A 20,717-nucleotide genomic window follows, 5' to 3' on the forward strand; every position below is an offset into this window, starting at 1 on the left:
TGAGAGAGGTAGAGACACAGGCAGAAGGAGGAGCATGCTCCATGTGGGGAGCCCCATGTGGGACTCCATCCCAGGACTCCAGGACCACGCCCCGGCTGAAGGCAGGCGCCAAACCCCCTGAGCCACTCAGGGATCCCCAAATGAAAACATTTTTAAAGAAGGAAAAAAGAACGCATCCAAAAAAATCACTTAATCACTTTTCTTTCATGAAATTGTAGTTTTTGAATTTTTGCCTCCCAAGGATTTTACCTAAATTGATTTTTCACACGTGAGTATCATAGTTAACGCCAGCCCAACCCAAAATTATGGATTTAGCTGTATCTACCTTCAATGCTCCCTTTGCTAGTTACTTAGGATTCTCTTTTCTTCCTAAATGTCTCTCAGGAAAAAAAAAATCTGATAACGTCATTCACATTAAATGACCTCATAGCCTGAATTAATGAAAATGAATATGCTTTTTTATTTTTAACAGAAAATAATGCTTTAAGTAAAAATTCTCTGATGGTGAAATGTGGAGCATTATTGACAAGATCTTCGTTTAAATTTTTTATTTATTTGTAAGATTTTTGTTTTTTAAAGGCTCACTTTTTCTTTAATCACTTCACATAGTCAATTGCGTAAGGTGTTTTTAAGAGAATTAAATTATATGAACCAGAAAACCATTCTGTCAAAAATTCTGAACCAGTGAGTTAATGCAATTGTGCATTGTAAAAATGCCTGTTACTTCCTTGATGAAGGGACATGGTGGAACTCTTGCAGGACTTTGAAAGGGAAGAGTTGGTTGCTAGTCAGCCTACCCTTTAATACCTAGACCACCACTACATGGGCTGTGTGACCTTTCTGAAGTTACCTGTCCTGTCATGCCTCATCTTCCTCACCTGCAGATTTCGCTCATGTTAGTATGTACCTAAGTGGTGGCTGTGAAGACTGAGGTAATGTATATAAAGCAGTTCTCTCACCTAATAAGCATTCAGTAAATACTGTTATTATTTTTGACACTCCTCTTTTCCACAGGAATAGAGATTCGATTATCCAGTTATTTATTTACTTATTTATTTATTTATTTAATTTATTATTTTTCATTATCGTGTCTGAAAACTTCAGAGGGGCATTATTTGGCCAAACAGCTACTTTTGGGCCAATCTTATGGTACAAGGCCCATCTATTTTTCCAAATACTTGGTATTTGGAAGAGAGACGCAAGAACCACATGTAACTTTTGAATCGCTTGAAAACTGATTCAAACCAACCAATGATAAAGGATCCTTTGTGCGCAGCTTTGGAACGAAGCGGAATTATTGAGCTTTCTTCCTCCGGTCAAAGTGTCAAAAAAAATTTTTTTTTAATTATATCCAGTCCAGATATTTTCTTCAGGCCAAAATGTTCAAAATTCCATGGCCCACCAGTCCACTCACTGCCCTGCTCCTTCAGCCTTGCCTCCTTCCTTCCTCCCCATAAATATTCTGGTTTTATATGCAAAGCCCTGGAATACGAGCTGGTATTTCTCAGCTATAACGTCCCCGAGCGGTTATCTGAGCCACTCCCTGGGTTAGAAAGCGATGGGGGGCCTTGTGGACTCTGTACACACCCTTCGCAGAGGACTCGGGGGTGTTCTAACTCTTGCCGATTTCAGGCAGTTCTTTCCCGGCTCCTCACACCCCCGGCTTTTCTCGCCCAAAGCAACAAAACGAGCGAGCGTGACTCGCCACAGAAAAGGTCCTGTGAACTGTTCTTTCCTGGGGAAGAAAGAAAAAAGAAAAAAAAGCGCGCTGACGTCCCAGGAAGACACAATGTGGAAAGGCTCACAGGTCGATACGAACCCGGCCCGCAATAAAAGCCCCCGCCGAGCAAACGCTGCGAGGAAAAACAGCCCGAGAGGCCGGTCCCTTCCTCCAGACCCTTTGCTTCCCGGGCAGTGGGGGCGGGGCGCCCGCGGGCCGAGGTAAACAGAGCTACTGCGCCTGCGCACAGCCTTCCCGGGTCACGTGTCGCCGCGGAGAGCCGTCCCGCGGCCGTCAGGGGCCGAGTGCAAACCCGAGAGGCGTCAACCTTTCCCTGAGGGGCGGATTCGGGCCGGAGCCGAGCGTTCGGTCGGAAACGCCCCCTTCTTCCACAGCCGGAGGTCGAGGTGCTGTACCGGGCCTGCGGCGTGGCGCCGCGCCGCCGTGGGACATGGCCGGCTGTGGGGAGGGCAGCGCGGCGCCCGCGGTACTTCTGGGGTCCCCTGCAGTTTGCAGTAAGGGGTTGCAAAGGAAGGGGCCCTGTGAGCGGCGCCGGCTGAAGGCGGTGGTATCGGAGCAGCTCAGCCAGGATCTGCTCAGGTAGGAGGAGGCGGGAACTCTGGCTGCTTGCATCCATCTCCGCCCAAGAAGCCGTGGCTCCTTCTCGGCCTCTCCATCCCTCCCCTCCGCGCTCTCCTCGCCTCAGGCTTTTATGGGACGTGCACCGATCTCCTCACAGACGGAGCGGTTCTCTCGTCGGAAAGCAATCCCGAGCACCTCGGAGAGCACGTAGGCGATTTAAAAAAAGGAAATCACCAGGAGTATCGTCGTGACGTGCAGCACCAGTTTAAGACAGAATAACTCGAATAGGCTTACATCTTGAAAGACAGATCGCTAAGGTCGAGATGGGTCCAGGCTTGGGGGTCCTGAAACGTACACTTAAATAAGTTTAAACAGTTTGAGAAACATGACAGATTAGGTGTACAAATGAATATATAGGATAAGGAAAAATAGAACAAATTAGTGGAGTCACGGAGGTCTCTTACTTCTGAACTCTTTAAACAATTTACTAGAAATGCTTCCATAGAAATTCTTCCTGATTGCAACCTGGCTTCCCCTCTCCACCTAGAACACTCCACAGCTCCCGACAACTCCCAGCTCCCACGAGGATGCGAGCAAACGGAGGGTTGTTTCCGGAGCTTAACTCGGGTTGTGGTGAATCCAGTTGATGACATCTCAGTTTATAAAGAAAATGAAGCTTGGAAATATTCCCTAGCCAACTGCCATTTCCACCAAAACTGATTTTGTGAGCATTCGTGTGCATCAGAATCACCTGGAGGGCTTGTTAAGATTTAGATTTACTGGGTCCCAGGCCACAGTGCTCCTTCAGTTGGTCAGGAATAGAGCTTTTGCATTTCTCACAAGGTCCCAGGTGATGGTGATGCTGATGCTGGCTGCTTGGGTCAGACTTTAAGACTGAACTAAAGTAAACATAATAACTAATAACCAACAGTGGTACAGCATTCTACATTTTTAAAAGTGCTATCACCAACACTTAGGCTCCAGCAGCTATAAACTAGGCTTTCTATAAAGTAAAAAAATTTCCTTTTAACTTGGGCCTATCCAGTAGAGATGCTCTTTTGTCTCCACCAGTGGGGGATTAATGTAAAAGATGGAAAAATAAAGCTGAAGTTGTTCTGTTTCCAGGGTGAATCTGGAAGGAGACAATCCTCTTCAGTGGCTTTATTCTCCTGGCTATATTGTGAGCTTTAAGGTGCAAGGCATTTAAGGAAGAGAACAGATCTAATTTATATAAAGAAAATGAGGCTAAAGTATTATCTTTAGCCTCATCTGAACAGTAATTAAGGATACGAGCCTGAACTCCTAAGTTCCTCTTACAAGCAAAAAAAAAAAAAAAAAAAGTAGTTTTTTTAAACAAGAAAATTTCATTTGTGTTCCCAGCCACCCTAATTGCTGTGCCAAATTAATCCTTTCCAAACACAATATAATGGATTTATTCTGCAAATATTAATGAAGTATTAGCACCCACTATGTACCTAGATTTGTACTAGGTCATGAAAAATCAAAGATTAATAAGACATAGCTTTGATTATTGTGCTTACACTTTAGTAAAAGAAGTAATAGCCAAACAAAAGTTATGGGGACTGGCATGAGTTTGGGGAAGGCTTTTTAGGGTGACATTTGAGTGATCTCCTGAGGATTGATTAAAAGTTGACTAGGTAAAGATCAGGAAGGGAGAATTAGGATATCTAAACAAAGGGAATGGCTTTTACAAAGGCACAGAGATTTGAAAAAGTTTGATTTATTTTGGGAAAGCAAGTTGTGTTAGATTCTTCCAAACAGCAAGGAACAGAAACATCTCTGGGTTACCTAAGATAATAGGGTATATGGAGAAGTGAATAAAATAGGAAACTGTTTCAGTGGTCAAAAAGCCAGATCCGACCTAATGTAGAATTGGAAAGTTGCCTGGAATATGATAGCAGCTATACTGTAAGACCTCATTGAGAAATGGACCATTATTCAGGACAATTGTAAGAAAAATAGCTAAACTTACTGCTATTCTACTATTAGATAGATGCTAGGTTGACATGTTTTAGTTAGTACCCTGTGAGGTAAGTCTTGGTAGTATTCCCATTTATTTATTTATTTATTAAAGGTTTTTATTTATTTATTCATGAGAGACCCACAGAGACACAGGCAGAGGGAGAAGCAGGCCTCCCGCAGGGGCCTGATGCGGGACTTGATCCCAGAACCCGGGATCACAACCTGAGCCAGAGGCAGACTCTCAACCGCTGAGCCACTCAGGTGTCCCAATATTATTCCCATTTAACAGATAAGGAAATTGAACATTGAGGATGAAGGGATAGAGTGAATAAAAACCTTGACACTCTGACTCCAGAAACATTAAAATGATTTGCCCAAGGTCCTATAACCGGAATATGAGCCAGTCAGTGTGCTTTCTTTGCAGTAGTTTTACAAACTGATCTTTCAGTAATTTTGTTCCTTCATCTCTGCTTCTGTCCTTAGCCATTCCTTTTTCTTACTCTTAGATTTGCTTTGAAACTCTCTTACAGTGTTATCAGTTGGTTTCTGTTTATTATAGAACATTTCTGTTAGAGTTTGCAGCTTTAACTACCATATTGGCTCTTGGCTAACCTTGGCTTATTCCATTTTCCATTCAGATGTGGTTAAGAGCATCAGGGTCATGTGCTACTAAGCTGAGCCATATGTAAATGATAAATGAATTTGGTAGCTTTTTGGGAGGGGATTGTGGGTATGGCCTGCAACCAAAGTGACAGCAGATGAGGGTGAAATGGGTAAACTAAGAATAGACCGAGGAGGCCTTCTTTCTTCAGTGAAAAGTTTGGAATGTATTGTGAAGATAGTGGAGAGCCATTGGTGTTTTTTAAATAGAGGATTAACATATTTAGATTTTAAGTTGAGAAATTAGGAACAAGGAAACCAGTTAGGAGATTTTTTAATAGTCAAGAAATACATAATGGCAGGGGCAATGGAAAAAGTGAAAGGGATTCACATGTACAATTGATGGGCTCAGTGACCAATTACATGTGGAGATACAGAGAAAGGGAAACATAGAAGATGGCGCCAAATCTTAGGGCATTTGAAAGGGAGGAGTAAGGTGAATGCTGAGGAAATCCTATCCAGGAGACAATTGGAAATATGTCTGGAGTTGAGAATGAAGATTGGAGTAACAGATACACAGTAAAGGTTAGTGGTATCATCAGTACCCAGTTGTCCAAGCCGAAAAAGAGAGGTTATTCCCTTCTATTCACCTTCTACATCCAGTCACCAAGTCCTGCCAATTTTATTATCAACGTATATTTTAATTCCATTCCTCAGTCTCTATCACCATTGATCTCTTCTAGCTCAAGCCTTTACATCATTCATCTGTGTTGTGCAGTAATTTTCTCATTTCCTCCAAATTCCTCGTCTACACAACTAATAGGTGATATTTTGAAAAATGAATTTGTGTTTCAAAACGTTTGGTGATTCGCCTTCAACTGTAAGATGGAGTTAAACTCTTTTCTTCTTACATGTCTTTATCCCAGAAGCTTCCTCTGTCGCTTAGCCCCACAGTACTCTATGCTGACCAGTTTGTAGCTCCATACTCACACATACCTTAGCAAGGAATGTGGAGCCAGGAACTAACTCTCTATGACCTTGCCTTGCTTCCCTGACCAACTCTTGTTTGATCTTTAAAATCTCATTTGGTTTTCTTGCCCTCTGTAAGGTCTTTTACGTCTGTCTCTGGAAAAAAATTTGTGTTATCGAATATATCACACTCCTTAATTTTCAGGCATATCTTCCCTACTATTTAGTAAAATCCTCAAGGGCACATATGTTTAGTCATCTACCTGTCCCCAGTGCCTGGTATATAGTTCATGCTCAGTACATTTTTTGTGATAATCAGCAGTCCAAAATGCATTAGATAGGTTAACGCAATAGTTGGCAGAGAAATGAAATAGAAAGAAGCTGGATCTTGACATGGTTGAGCCTTTGCTCCAACCTGTCCTTCCTCTAGACTTTACTTTTAGATAAGCAAATAAATCCCTTTAATATTTAAGCCAGTCTGAGTCAGATAATTCTGTTAATTGTAGCACACAAGATATGCTTGTAACTGATATAGTTTTATAAAATAAAAGGCACTATAGTTTCATATTAGCAATTTTTTAAACACATTAAATTTTTTTATTTAACAAATACTCATGAGCATGTATTAAGAACAAGGCAGATTCCCTAGTGATGGTTATATGGCTACCAGCTGCATTGATTACTTACTTGGGGAGGAAGGGAAGATGAAGAGAAGGTGGGTGGGAGGAAGGAACAAATTGAGTATTTGTCCAATTTGAGTTTTTATTAATGTTTGAGAGACCGGTTGCATTTTTCCATAGCTTTAAAAGCCACTTATGAAAATTATTGATTAAGATATTGACTAAAATGCTTCTGTTTGCTTATTGTTTCCAAGGATCTGAAAGTTTTGTGTTCTGAAGCCTTTGTTTTGTTAAGGGTAAAATACAACAAAATTCAACAAGCAGATATTGAGCTCTGTATACTGAATATACAGTTTTTGCCTTTGGGAGTTTATTGTCTAGTAGGGAGAAAGACGCATACAAATAATGATGCAATGACAGAAGTGCTATAATAGAGGTATGCACTGAGTGTTTTGGGATCAGAGGAAGAAGCCATTAACTTGGTCTTGGGGGAGTGTGAATGTCTGTGGCAACATTCTGAGCTTTCAGTGTAATGGATATCTTTATCCATTACTTGTACCTTTGTACCTCCTATACTGTACTGGTGTGATTGCCAGTTATATCTTGTGATATGGAAATCCTCTGAAAATACATACCTTGCCAAGGATAATGATATAGTTATATGAAATATTATTTAGTGTTTAGAGAATAGAAATATATATTTACCACAGGGACAAGAGATTATGACAGTTTGTATTATGATGCTGATTTCCGTTCTTCCATCACTTTACATGTAATCAGTGGGCTTTACCATAACCATGTGCATTAGTAAAGGGATTTAAATGGGTTACCCCATGAGCCCATCATTTTAATAATAGATTAGAGCATGGTTTGTACTCTTTGTGTGAGGAAAAAACTGGAAAAGGACTTAAATGTCACATTCTTGATGGCCAGGCCTGCATTTCAGACTTGGTATTTAACAATAGTCAGAACAAAGTGTACCAGTTTCTAATCTGTATTGTCTATTATACTCAGCTTGTTTGTTTTGTTGACATTTTCCTTTTTTTTTTTTTTTTGGCTTATTTTAATAAGATTTAAAAATTTTTATTCTTTTCAATAGTCAATGACCATATGACTTTGTGTTCTTGTTCTGAAATCTAATGTAGGTACATTTTAAAGGAAAGTCCACATAAATAGCCAGAAAATAAATTTTATTATTGCCAGAAGGAATTAAAAGATATTTTTTGAAAAAATAGTCTTACTCTTTTTAGTGTGATCACCTTTTGTTTTCACTATAAATTTTAGAAAATTAGATTCTAAGCCAGTATTAAACAGTGTTCTTTGGAATGAACTGAGAACAAACTCATTTTCATATTAACCTTTTTAAATTTTGTTATTTACCTCTATATTTTTAGTTCGTGCTATTTTGAAAAATTATTTTATATTTTTGATTATCACTAAACTATGGTTCCTTTTTATTCATTACAGGCTCCTAAGGGAAGAAATCCATACAGATGTTACTTTTTCTGTAGGTTGTACTTTGTTCAAAGCGCACAAAGCAGTCCTTTTAGCAAGGGTTCCTGATTTCTATTTTCATACTATTGGACAGACATCTGATAATTTAACAAATCATGAGTCTATTGCTGTGGAGAACTTTGAAGCTTCAGAATTTAGAACATTTTTACAGTAAGTGTTTATCTTTATTCTCTTATATTTAAGTCTAATATATCTTTATGTTTTAAATATATATGTATGTTTAATTTCCTGTTTTTTCGTATCTTTTATAACCTAAAAAAATCTATTCATTTAAATAACAAATTATCTTAGTAATTAGTATTAGTAGAGGCTAAATATTAGAGTATTAGAAGCTTAGTGTTCAAAAAGACTAAGTAAGTAGTAATTTGAGACTGAGCCTAAAGGAGGAAAAATGGTGTTTTCTCTAGTAATTTGAATGAGTTACTCTGTGCCAAGATTTTTTGACAGTGGCACTATTGATACGTTGGGTTGGATAATTCTTTGTTTTAGGGTCTGTGCTGTGCATCTTATATGTTTAGCAGTATCCCTGTCCACTAGCCCCTAGATGCAAGTAGCATTCTTCTTGAGCCCCCACCCCCTGAATTGTGACAATCACAATGTCTGCCAGATGTTGCCAAATGTCCTCTTGGGGGTAGAATTACCTCCTGTTGAGAACCATTGCTATATACTGACTTCTATGTTATTGGTGTGCAAAAACTTCAAATTATGTTTGTAAAAATATGAGATCATAACTTTTTATTCTTTTGGCTTGTGTGTGGTCAAAATTTTTGAAAACAGAACATCCATTGAACTCGTTAGTGATTTTAGGGACTTGTGTTTGCTGAACTTAGAATTTTAATCACCTAAGTAATGGGAGAAATTAGTTTAAATTAATCCCCATTCTAATTGATTAGAATTTCATTTTAATGCTTTACTATTATTTTCATGTATGTATAATTATTTGACACCCATTTTTGCTAAATGTATCCAGGAAGGAGGTCTTTTTTAATGTAGTTTCTCAAGATTATATCTCTTTGTGTGGGTTAAATAAGACGCTTATAAAGCACTTAGCACAGTGGTATGGCATATTGTAAGCACTGAATACATTTTAATAAGTGTTATTTATAGTAGTAGGCCTGTACTAGGCCCTATGAAATGATGTATTTCTGGAGTGTATGTTTATTTTCTTTTTTAAAAAAAAAATATTTTACTTGTAAGTAATCTCTGCACCCAATGTGGGGCTCAAACTCACAACCCCAAGATCAAGAGTGGCATGCTCTACTGACTGAGCCAGCCAGGCACCCTTTGAGTGTATGTTTAGATGAAGATGCATAGGATATATCAAATTTTTGTATATCAGAGAAAAGAAGAAACTATACCACTGTTTTCCTTTATTTATTGTCATTAAAAGTAATAGAAAAAAAAAAGATAGACAGCATAGTAAAGTGGAGGAGGCACTGGACTTGACAACAAGGCAGAGATCTGCCTTTGGGCTATGCATTATCTTGTTTTATTTCTTTGAGCCTCAGTTTTCTCATATTTAGAACAAGGAGGTTGGTTGGAGTAGATGGCTTTGTGCTTCATAGCCCTTCACAGGCCTCTATTTAAAGCACATAATCACATTTTGTATTGTATTAGGTTAGTCATGTACGTCTGTGGTTATGTAAGCTTTTTGATATTAGATCATCTCATTGATGTACACATCCTCAGTGGTATCTCGTGTAGTGTCTTGCAAAAGTGCTTGTGATGTACCCCTTATTTTTTAGCAGATTGCATTGAAATCTCATCTATATTAATATAAAGTAGAAGAGGATTATAATGTAAAATATTGAGATTAATTTTTTTAATAGAACTTCAGAAAAAATAATTTTAAAAATTTTACTTATGAAATTCAGTTGTTATTAGTGGCTTTATTGCACATCCTTTCTCTTTAGACAACCAATAAAATTTTTTGAGATACTGTATTGCTACTTACTATAGAGTCCTTTGATATTATGCACTTGAGTTAGAGTAGAAATAACAGTCTGTGAAAAACTGTTGTATATACAACATCATATATGATTCAAATGATTGGCAGTGGAAAATAGTTCTTGCTTCATGACTTCATGACTAAAATTTAAAAATTCAACTTAGGGCAGTCCCGGTGGTGCAGCGGTTTAGCGCCGCCGCCGCCTGCGGCCTGGGGTGTGATCCTGGAGACCCAGGATCGAGTCCCACGTCAGGCTCCCTGCATGGAGCCTGCTTCTCGCTCTGCCTGTGTCTCTGCCTCTCTGCCTGCCTCTCTCTCTCTCTCTCTCTCTGCCTCTGAATAAAAAATAAATAAAAATTAAAAAATAATAATAAAAAAATAAAAATAATAACAATTAAAATTCAACTTAGTATCATAAAAATCTTTGATTTCCCAAGAAGACTTAACACGTTGTCATTGTCAGAGTATGTATATCTGTGTGTATGCGTGTGCTAGGAAAGGCTTTTTTTTACTCTCCGATTGTTTATTCCATAGTCTGTTTTTGTTTTTAAGAGAAATAGCCTTTGAATTTTTTCTTTTTTTTTTTTTTTTAAAGATTTTATTTACTTATTCATGAGAGACACAGAGAGGCAGAAATATAGGCAGAGGGAGAACCAGGCTCCCTGCTGGGAGCCTGATGGAGAACTCATCCCAGGGCCCCAGGGTCGCGCCCTGGGCCAAATGCCAACGCTCAACCACTGAGCTACCCAGGTGCCCTGACCTTTGAATTTTCAACATAACATCAATAACTGCGGAATGCTAAGATAACTTGTCAGTAAGATAAACACATTGAACAGTACAGAAACAAAGATTCTGTTTCCCCGGCAGCATTTTCAGGTGGTGGTTTTTTTTTTTTTTTTTTTTTCAGGTGGTGGTTATTTTCTCTCTCATATTTCTTATACTAACAAGACTGGAAGTGGGTGGGATAGATGTCTTGTATTAACTGTATTTAACTATATTTTCTTATTTTCTGTATTATTGTTGCTCTGGCATCTGGGGCCTCACTGACAGTAGAGATTGTTCCCCCCAGGGTTAGGTAATTCCTATTGAGCACATGAAGTAATTCTGCATTCATTCCAACACCCACCTCCTCAATCTGGTTCTTACATTCCACAAGGCAGTATTTCTCTGCCTTAATCTTCCCAGGGCCAAGTACTAGGCAACTAAAGGCCATCCTTATAGCCCAGAGTACCCCCTACCCCACCTCACCCCACCCCACTCCCATCCCCAATTATTAAAACTATCTAATATTAAGCTTCTTCAGCTGCTTATTTTGTCTCACTCCTTGTTTCCCACAGAAAACACAATAAAGGCTTTTGCGGTGCTTTGCCCTCCCTCCTGCTTCCAAACCAACCCTATTGCTTCCCCATGTGGCCATTCCTGGTGTGGTGTGCCTCTTTCCAATTGGGGACTGTAAATTACAAACTATCTTTTCAATGGCAGTCATTTCCTCATCATTTGGCCTCAGCATACTTGAATAAACCGAATTTCCAGGGACGTTTTAAAACATTTGATAACCAATTGCTGCCTTTAGATCTTTCTTCCTCCCATCTTCTAAACTGCCTGTCTTTAAATCTCATGAGCCAGTCCTCTGTACTCCCCCAAGTCAGTCCTCCTCATTTCTTCTTTCTTACTTTCTAAAAATGTTAATTAATTTTAATTTTAGTTCCTTAGTTAACAATACGGTGTTATATTAGTCAGGTGTACAATATAGTGATTGTACGTGCAGTAATTTTGTACATTACTCAGTGCTCATCATGGTAAGTGTACTCTTAATCCCCTTAACCTATTTCATCCATCCTCCTCACCTACCGCCCCCCTGGTAACCATCTGTTTGTTCTCTGTAGTTAAGAGTCTGCTTTTTGGTTTGTCTCTTCTTTTTCTTTGTTTTGTTTCTTAAATTCCACATGTGAGTGAAATTGTATGGTATTTGTCTTTCTCTGACTTATTTCCCTTAACATGGTATCCTCTTGGGACACCTGGTTGGCTCAGTGGTTGAGCATCTGCCTTCAGCTCAGGGTGTGATTCCAGGGTCCTGGGATTGAGTCCCACATTGGGCTCCCTGTAAGGAGCCTGCTTCTCCCTCTGCCTGTGTGTCTCTGCCTCTTTCTCTCTCTTTCTCTCTCGAATAAATAAATAAAACCTTTTTTAAAAACCCATTATATTCTCTTGATCCATTTATGTTGTTGCAGCTGGCAAGATTATATTCTTTTTTTATGGCTCAGTAATATTTCATTATGTATATATACCATACCTTCTTTATCCATTCATCTGTTGATGGATATTTGGGTTGCTTCCATAATTTGGTTATTGTACATAATGCTGCAGTCAGCATAGAGGTACATATAATCTTTCAATTAGTACTTTTGTATTCTTTGGATAAATACCCAGTAGTGGAATTACTGGATCATATAGTAATTCTATTTTTAACTTTTTGAGGAACCTCCATACTGTTTTCCACAGTGGCTACACCAGTTTTGCATTCCCACCAACAGTGTACAAGGGTTCCTTTTTTTCTACATCCTTCCCAACACTAGTTTCTTGTCTTTTTTATTCTAGCCATCATGAGTGGTATGAGGTGATATTTCATTGTGGTTTTGATTTGCATTTCCCTGATCAGTACTGTTGAACATCTTTCTATGTGTCAGTTGCCATCTGTCTGTCTTATTTGGAAAAATACCTACTCAGGTCCTCTGCATATTATTTAATGGGATTTTTGAGGGTTTTTTGTTTGTTTTTTGTTTTGGTGTTGAGTTGTGTAAGTTCTTTATATATTTTGGATACTGACCCTTTATCGGATATGTCATTTACAAATATCTTCTCCCATTCACTGGATTGTCTTTTAGTTTCATTGATTGTTTCCTTGCTGTGCAGAAGCCTTTTATTTTGATATAGTGCCAGTAGTTTATTTTTGCTTTTATTTTCCTTGCCTCTGGAGACATATCTAGAAAAATGTTGGTATGGGTAATGTCAGAGGTGTTACTGCCTGTGCTCTTTTCTATGATTTTAATGGTTTCAGGTCTCTCATTTAGGTCCTTAATTCATGTCAAGTTTATTTTCATGTTGGTGTGAAGTGGTTCAGTTTTCCCAACACCATTGTTAAAAAATTTTTTATTTTTTAAGATTTTATTTGTTTATTCCTGAGAGACGAGAGAGAGAGAGAGAGAGAGAGGCAGAGACAGAAACAGGCTTCCTGCAAGGAGCCTGATGTGGGACTCGATCCCAGATGCCAGGATCATGCCCTGAGCCGAAGGCAGACGCTCAACCGCTGAGCCACTCCGGCGTCCCCCAACACCATTTATTGAAGAGACTTTTCCCTGTTGCATATTCTTGCTTCCTTTACTGAAGATTGGTTTACCATATACTCATGGTTTTATTTCTGGGTTCTCTATCCAGTTCATTAATCCGTGTTTATATTTTTATGCCAGTACCATACTGTTTTGATTACTATAGCTTTGCAGTATATCTTCAAATCTGGGGTTGTGATACCTCCAGCTTTGTCTTTTTTTCAAGATTGTTTTTTGGCTATTCGGGGTCTTTCGTGGTTCTATCCAAATTTTAAGGTTGTTCTAGTTCTGTGAAAAATGCTATTGGTATTTTGATAGGGATTGTTTTGCATGTATAGATTGCTTTGGGTATTGTAGACATTGTTTTTATAGACTTTTTTTTAAAAGATTGATTGGAGAGAGAGCACAAGTACAGGGTGGGACAGAAAAGGAAGGAGAGGAAGAGGGAAGAATCTCAAGCAGACTCTGCATTGAGCTTGGACCTGATGCTGGGCTCAATCTCATGACCCTGAGACCATGACCTAAGCCAAAATGAACAATTAGACACTTAACTGAGCTACCGAGGCATCCTTGGTAATATAGACATTTTAACAATATTTGTCCTTCCAATCCATGAGAATGGAATATATGTCCATTTCATTGTGTCATCTACAATTTCTTTCATCAGTGTTTTATAGTTCTCAGAGTACATCTTTTACCTCCTTGGTTAAACTTATTCCTAGGTATTTTATTATTTCGAGTGTAATTATAAATGGGTTTGTTTTCTTAATTTCTCTTTCTGCTGCTTCTTTATTATTGTATAGAAATGCAATGGATTTTGTATCCTGTGACTTTACTGAATTCATTTATCAGTTCTAGTAGTTTTTTGGTGGAATCTTTAGTTTTCTATGTATAGTATCATGTCATCTGCAAATAGTGAAAGTTTTACTTCTTTACCAGTTTGAATGTCTTTTATTTTTTCTTCCTGATTGCTGGGGCTAAGACTTCCAATACTATGTTGAATAAAAGTGGTGAGAGTGGACATCCTTGTCTTATTCCTGATCTTAAGGGAAATGCTCTCAGTTTTTCCCCATTGAAGATGATGTTATCTTTGGGGGTTTTATATATGGCCTTTATCACTGAGGTATGTTCCCTCTAAATCTCCTTTGTTGAGGGTTTTTGTCGTGAATGGTAATTATACTTTGTCAAATACTTTTTCTGCATCTATTGAAATGATCATATGGTTTTTATCCTTTCTCTTGTATTACTTTGAGTTATGAATATTGAATCACCCTTGCATCCTGGGAATAAATCCCATTTGATCATGGTGAGTGATTTTTTAATGCATTGTTAGATTTGATTTGCTAGTATTTTGTTAAGGATTTTTGCATTTATATTCATCAGACATATTGGCCTATAGTTTTGGGGGTTTTTTGGGTGTCTTTATCTGGTATTGGTATCAGGGTAATGCTGGCTTCGTGGAATGAATTTGGAAGATCTCCTTCCTCTTTTATTTTTTGGAAGAGTTTGAGAAGAATAGGTATTAACTCTTCTTTAAGTGTTTGTTGGAATTTACCTGTGAAGCTGTTTGGTCCTAGAGTTTTGTTGTTGTTATATACTTTTGTTGGATTGTTCCCTTTGTGATTATGTAGTGTCCTTTTCCATCTCTTGTTTTAAAGTCTATTTTGTCCAATATAAATATTGCTCCTTTGGCTTTCTTTTCACTTCCATTTGCATAATGATTGCTTTTCCATTCCTTTACTTTCAATCTGCGGGTATCTTTAGTATGAAATGAGTCTCTTGTAGATGGTTCCTGCTTTTTTATCTGTTCTGTCACTCTATATCTTTTTATTGGTACATTTAGTCCTATTTCATTGAAAGTAATTATGGAAAGGTATGGGCTTACTGCCATTTTGTTGCATGTTATGGTTGTTTTTGTAGTTCTTCTCTGTTTATTTCTTACTCTCTTCCCTCACTGTTTCTTTTTTTTTCTTTTTTTATTTATTTATGATAGTCACAGAGAGAGAGGCAGAGACACAGGCAGAGGGAGAAGCAGGCTCCATGCACCGGGAGCCCGACATGGGATTCGATCCCAGGTCTCCAGGATCGCGCCCTGGGCCAAAGGCAGGTGCCAAACCGCTGCGCCACCCAGGGATCCCCCCTCACTGTTTCTTTAGTGATATGCTTGGATATCACTTTGGTTATTGTTTTTGTTTTCTGGTAATCAATAGATATGATATCTACACATCTTACACATATAGCATTCTGTATTAAGTTGATGATTCCTGAAGTTTGAACCCACTCTTAACTTCTCTTCCCCCATCCCTGCTATATTTTAGGTATATGATGTCATACTTTATATCCTTTTAGTTTGGGAATCACTTGACTGATTTTAGTAGATATACTTAATTTTACTGCTTTTGTACTTCTGGCTTTTTTTTTTAACAACTATTTGTGATCTTTCTACCAAAGGAGTTACTTTTAAAATTTCGTGTAGAGCTAGTTTAGTGGTTATGAATTCCTTTAACTTTTGTTTGCCTGGGAAACTTCTTCAGTTGTGAATGATAGCCTTGCTGGATAGAGTATTCTTGGCTGCAGTTTTTTTCCTTTTAGTACATTGAATATATCCTGCCATTTTCTTCTGGTTTGCAAAGTTTCTGCTGAAAAATCAGCTGATAGCCTTATGAGGTTTTCCCCTGTATATAACTGTTTTCTTTTCTCTTGCTGCTTTTAAAATTCTTTATAACCACTTTTCTCCATTTTAATTACTATGTGTCTTTGTGTGGACCTCTGTGGGTTGATTTTGTTGAGAGCTCTCTATGCCTCTGGATCTGGATTTCTGTTTCCTTCCCCAGATTCAGTAAGTTTTCTGGCATTATTTTTCAAATAAATTTTCTGCCCCCTTTTCTGTATCTTCTCCTTCTTGGATCCCTATAATGCAAATATTATTATGTTTGACTATGTTGCTGGGCTCCCTTAGTCAATTTTAATTTTTTTTTAATTTTTATTTATTTTATGATAGTCACAGAGAGAGAGAAAGAGAGAGAGAGAGGCAGAGACATAGGCAGAGGGAGAAGCAGGCTCCATGCACCGGGAGCCCGACGTGGGATTCGATCCCGGGTCTCCAGGATCGCGCCCTGGGCCAAAGGCAGGCGCTAAACCACTGCGCCACCCAGGGATCCCCAATTTTAATTTTTTATTATTATTTTTCTCTCTCCTGTTTAGCTTGATTGCTTTCCATTACTCTGTTGTTCAGGTTGCTGACTAATTTTTTTTTTTTTTTTTTTTTTGCTTCCTCCAGTGTACTATTTCTTCTCTCTAGTGTATTTTTAATTTCAGTTGCTGAGTTCTTTGATTGGCTCTTTTTCATATTTCTATCTCTTTGTTGAGTGTTTCACTGAGGTCCTCCACTCTTTTCTCAAATCCAGTCAGTATCTTCATGACCATTACTATAAATTCTCTATCAGGCATATTACTTATCTCCATTTGTTTAGCTCTCTTGCTATGATTTTGTCCCGTTCTTTCATTTAGTACATATTCCTCTGTCTTCTCATGTTATCTAACTCTCTGTATCTGTTTATATGTGTTAGGAAAATTAGCTATCTCTCCTCCTTGTGAAAACAGTACCTTATGAAGAAGAGGTCTTATAGTGCCTATTGTGCAGTATCTCCTGTTCACTAGAACCTGACACTTTTTTTTTTTTTAAGATTTTATTTATTTATTCATGAGACACACAGAGAGAGAGAAAGGCAGAGAGAGGCAGAGGGAGAAGCAGGCTCCATGCAGGGAGCCTGATGTAGGACTCGATCCCGGGACCCCAGGACCATGCCCTGGGCTGAAGGCAGGTGCTAAACCACTGAGCCACCCAGGTATCCCCAGAACCTGGCACTTCAAAGGTATCTTTTATGTTTGGTGTATTTTCCCCTGTGTTGTGGCTGAACCATTTTTGCCTTTATTGTAGTTGTCTGCAATGGCTCTCTTTGCCTGTTGTGGCCAGAGTTTGGTCCCTGTGTTGTTAGTGGGCCAGTCTGGGGCCACTTTGGGCTTGATTGAGCCATATCAGGCATTTGCCAGAGATGCAGTAGCATGGAACTGCAGGTACTTTTCTGCATTGTCTCCTGAGAATTTTTCATTGGTGAGTGGAGTACGCGTCAGACCTGATGTCTGTCCCCAACCCATGCTGGGGCTGCATTTGGACTAGTATGTGTGATTAATTTCTCCTCTCCCCCAGAGCAGAGGCACATTGAAATGTTGATGGATCCTGTTAGGGCTGTTTGCATACTGCCAGGCTTATGGCACTGCTTTGGATGGGCTTCAGCCAAGGACGTATTGAATGGGGCAGGTCTGCAGGAAAATGTGGGATGGGGTTGTGAGGAGCCAGTAGGTCTGTGTCAGTCAGTTGTGGGTAGGGGTCTGTAGCCCCTGGGGAAAAGTCTCGGCTAGGCTGTGATGGAGAGGGCATTTCTGTAGGAGAATTGGGGTATGGAGTATACTTTAGCATGTAAAAGGATAGTGTACATGCTCTGCTTGTTCCTGCAGGTGCCCATGTAGCTAGACTTTGGTGTGGGGGAGGGTAATGGTGCTCAACAGCTGTTTTGTTCTTGGAGAAGTTCCCTAAGATCCCTACCCCTCCAGCACACACTCTGATATTAGCAAATAACCCCTCCCCCCCTTTTTAAGGTTTTTATTTATTTATTCATGATAGACATAGAGAGAGAGAGAGAGAGAGAGAGAGAGGCAGAGACACAGGCAGAGGAAGAAGCAGGCTCCACGCTGGGAGCCCGACTCGGGACTCGATCCTTGGACTCCAGGACCGCGCCCTGGGCCAAAGGCAGGCACTAAACCACTGAGCCACCCAGGGATCCCCCAAAACCCCTTCTTATATGCCCCAGGTATTTTTCAAACTGCTGCAGCTCTGCTGTATTTCATTGTGGCTGTTGTTGTGCTCTCTCCTTAAATGAGGGGACTCCTGGCTCTCTCAGAGCTTTGCTTGCTGATTTTTAAAGTTCCAGGTGTTAAGCCCCACTGATTGTTGAGTCCATCTGGTTTTTAAAGCCAAATATTATGGGGATTCATCTTTCCCATGTGGGTCCCCCGTGGCTAGTGTCTGGTCATCTTCATGTCCATGGCATCCTTCTTTCCCACAAACAGTCCCAAGGGCCATTTGACTCCTGACAGCATCTCCACCCTTCCTGCCCTTTTTGATGTGTCCTCTTTTCTACATTTAGCTGTGGAGAATCTGTTCTGCCAGTCTTCAGTTTATTTCCTAGGTTATTTTCATAGATGTGAGTGTTATATACTTGTATTCATGGGAGAGGTGTGCTTAAGATCCTCCTACTCCACTATTTTTCCTAGAAGTCAGTCCTTTTCATTTCTCAAAGAAATTCTTGTTAATTTCTCTAGTAATGTAATTCTTGGTAATTACAATTGTCACATAGGTAATGTTTCCAATACCATGGACTTTTGGTTCTTTTAATTCTTCTAGTAATCTGGTTCTCCACACTACCTCACTACCGTGTCAAATCCTAAATCATGTCATTATCAATAACTGCATAATCTTGATTCCAAGCATCTCAACCTCTAACTTCCACCTCCTGTCTTTCTACCTTACTCCTTTAAAACTCCCAAATATAATAATTTATCAACTCCATCCGGACCTGTAATGACTCTTACCTCAGTTTTATTGTCTCTTATCCTCTTGTCCTTACTTTAGCTTAAATTTGTCTATCATTATATCACTTCCTTTACATACAGCCTTTCTCCCCTTGCCCCCTCTGAATTTGCCTTATTTGCATGTCAAAACCCCAAACCTCAAATCCAGCTCTTTGACTATTTTACTCCTGCATCCACACAATTAAATGACAAGAGAAAAACATAGGCTATTTGGTCTCACTTTAAATTATGACCATGAACCTCAGGTAAGCACTTAGTGCTGACTGTCAATCATACTCAATGCAGTCATACTATATCTCCCTAGTCCCATTTGCTCTCCTACTCTCCTAGATGATTTCACACCTCCTTTTTGTTGAGCCATCAGCTGTTCTTCCCCATCTTCATTCTTACTTGATGACCTTTCTTCCTATTTCACTGAGAAAATCAAAGCAATTAGAAGAGAACTTTCACAAACTGTTCCCACATCTATTCATTTAGTTCCATTTACACCATATGCTTTGTCTTCTCCCCAGTTACTATTGATAAACTGTCAGTGCTTCTAAAACCGTTCCCTCCACTTGTGCGCCAGTTGTCACCCTATTTCTTTTCTCCTATTGAGGAACATTGCTCCAGCAATTTTCGTTTTCCCCAAAAGAAGTTTCTTTTTTTTTTTTTTGGACCTTCTCATTGTTATATAAACATGATATTTTATCCCCATTTTAAAAATAAGAGAAGCCCTTCTTGACCTCACTTCCCTCTCAACTAATACTCTGCCAGCTAGTACTCTAATGCTCTGCACCCTTTTGTAATAAAGCTCAAGAGTTATCTATTACACTGCCTCCAGTTCCTCTCCTTCTTTTCTCAGTCTTTTAAAAAACAGATAAAATTCACACATCTTAAAATTCACCCTTCTAAACTGTATAATTCAGTGGCTTTAGTATATATGCAGTGTTTTGCAACTACCACCACTCCAATTCCAGAATACTTTCACCATCCTAAAAAGAAGTTTCATGTCCCCAACAGTCACTTCCCACTCTCTCCTCTCCCATTTCCTGGCAGTCAGTAATCTACTTTCTGTCTTTATGGTTTTGCCTATCTGGGGCATTTCATATAAATAGAATCATATAATAAAAGACCTTTTATGTCTGGCTTTTTAAACTTAGTGTGATGTTTTCAGGATTTATTGATGTTGTGGTGTTTGTCAGTTCTTCATTTGTTTTCATGGCTGAATATTTCATCGTATGATGGATAAAGGATCATCACAACCATCCTCAGGTTTGATGATTTGGTGAGTTATAGGACTCAGCATATAGTCTTATTCTGGGCTATGATTTATTACAAAAGAAATAAAAAGAAAAGGCATATGAAGTGAAGTATGGGAAACTAGGCACAACCTTCTAAGAGTCTTCTCCCAGTGGAATCACACAGGACATGCTTAATTCCCCTAGTTAATGAGTTATGACAACACTTCTAAAATGTTGCCAACCAGGGGAGCTCATTAGAGGCTCTGTCCAGAGTTTTTACTAGGTGTTTGTCATGTAGGCACCCTGTATCTATTGTGCATCCATATTGCAGACTCCTGGAAGGAAAGCAGGTGTTAAGCATAAACCATACTATTTATATAAATAGTTCAGGTAGAATGAGCCTGTCATGCTTGTGCCATGCTTGTCATTTATAGAATGCCAGGAACACTTCTGAAATCATGTTCCCAAATGTCCTCCAAGGACCAACCTTATAATTAAGTCTTTTAAAAGATAGTCAGGGCTGCTATGTTAAACCTCTTCTGTGCATATGGATATACCATATTTTGTTTATCCATTCAT

General features: G+C 39.0%; 1 protein-coding gene across 4 annotated transcripts in view; it reads left to right on the forward strand.

Moving 5' to 3' along the window:
• Window positions 1–1,984: 1,984 nt before the first annotated feature.
• BTBD8 (BTB domain containing 8) overlaps window positions 1,985–20,717 on the forward strand; it is a 93,176-nt gene continuing 74,443 nt past the window's right edge. Inside the window, exons 1-2 of one of the 4 annotated variants that reach the window (XM_072834473.1) lie at window positions 1,985–2,320; window positions 7,942–8,139. In XM_072834473.1, coding sequence (XP_072690574.1) covers window positions 2,172–2,320; window positions 7,942–8,139 — 347 coding nt within the window. In that variant the 5' untranslated portion in view covers window positions 1,985–2,171. The remainder of the gene's footprint in view (window positions 2,321–7,941; window positions 8,140–20,717) is intronic. The other 3 variants (XM_072834475.1, XM_072834472.1, XM_072834476.1) reach the window with 3 other exon arrangements.

Source organism: Canis lupus, chromosome 8, assembly GCF_048164855.1.
Source record: "Canis lupus baileyi chromosome 8, mCanLup2.hap1, whole genome shotgun sequence".
Taxonomy (NCBI): domain Eukaryota; kingdom Metazoa; phylum Chordata; class Mammalia; order Carnivora; family Canidae; genus Canis; species Canis lupus.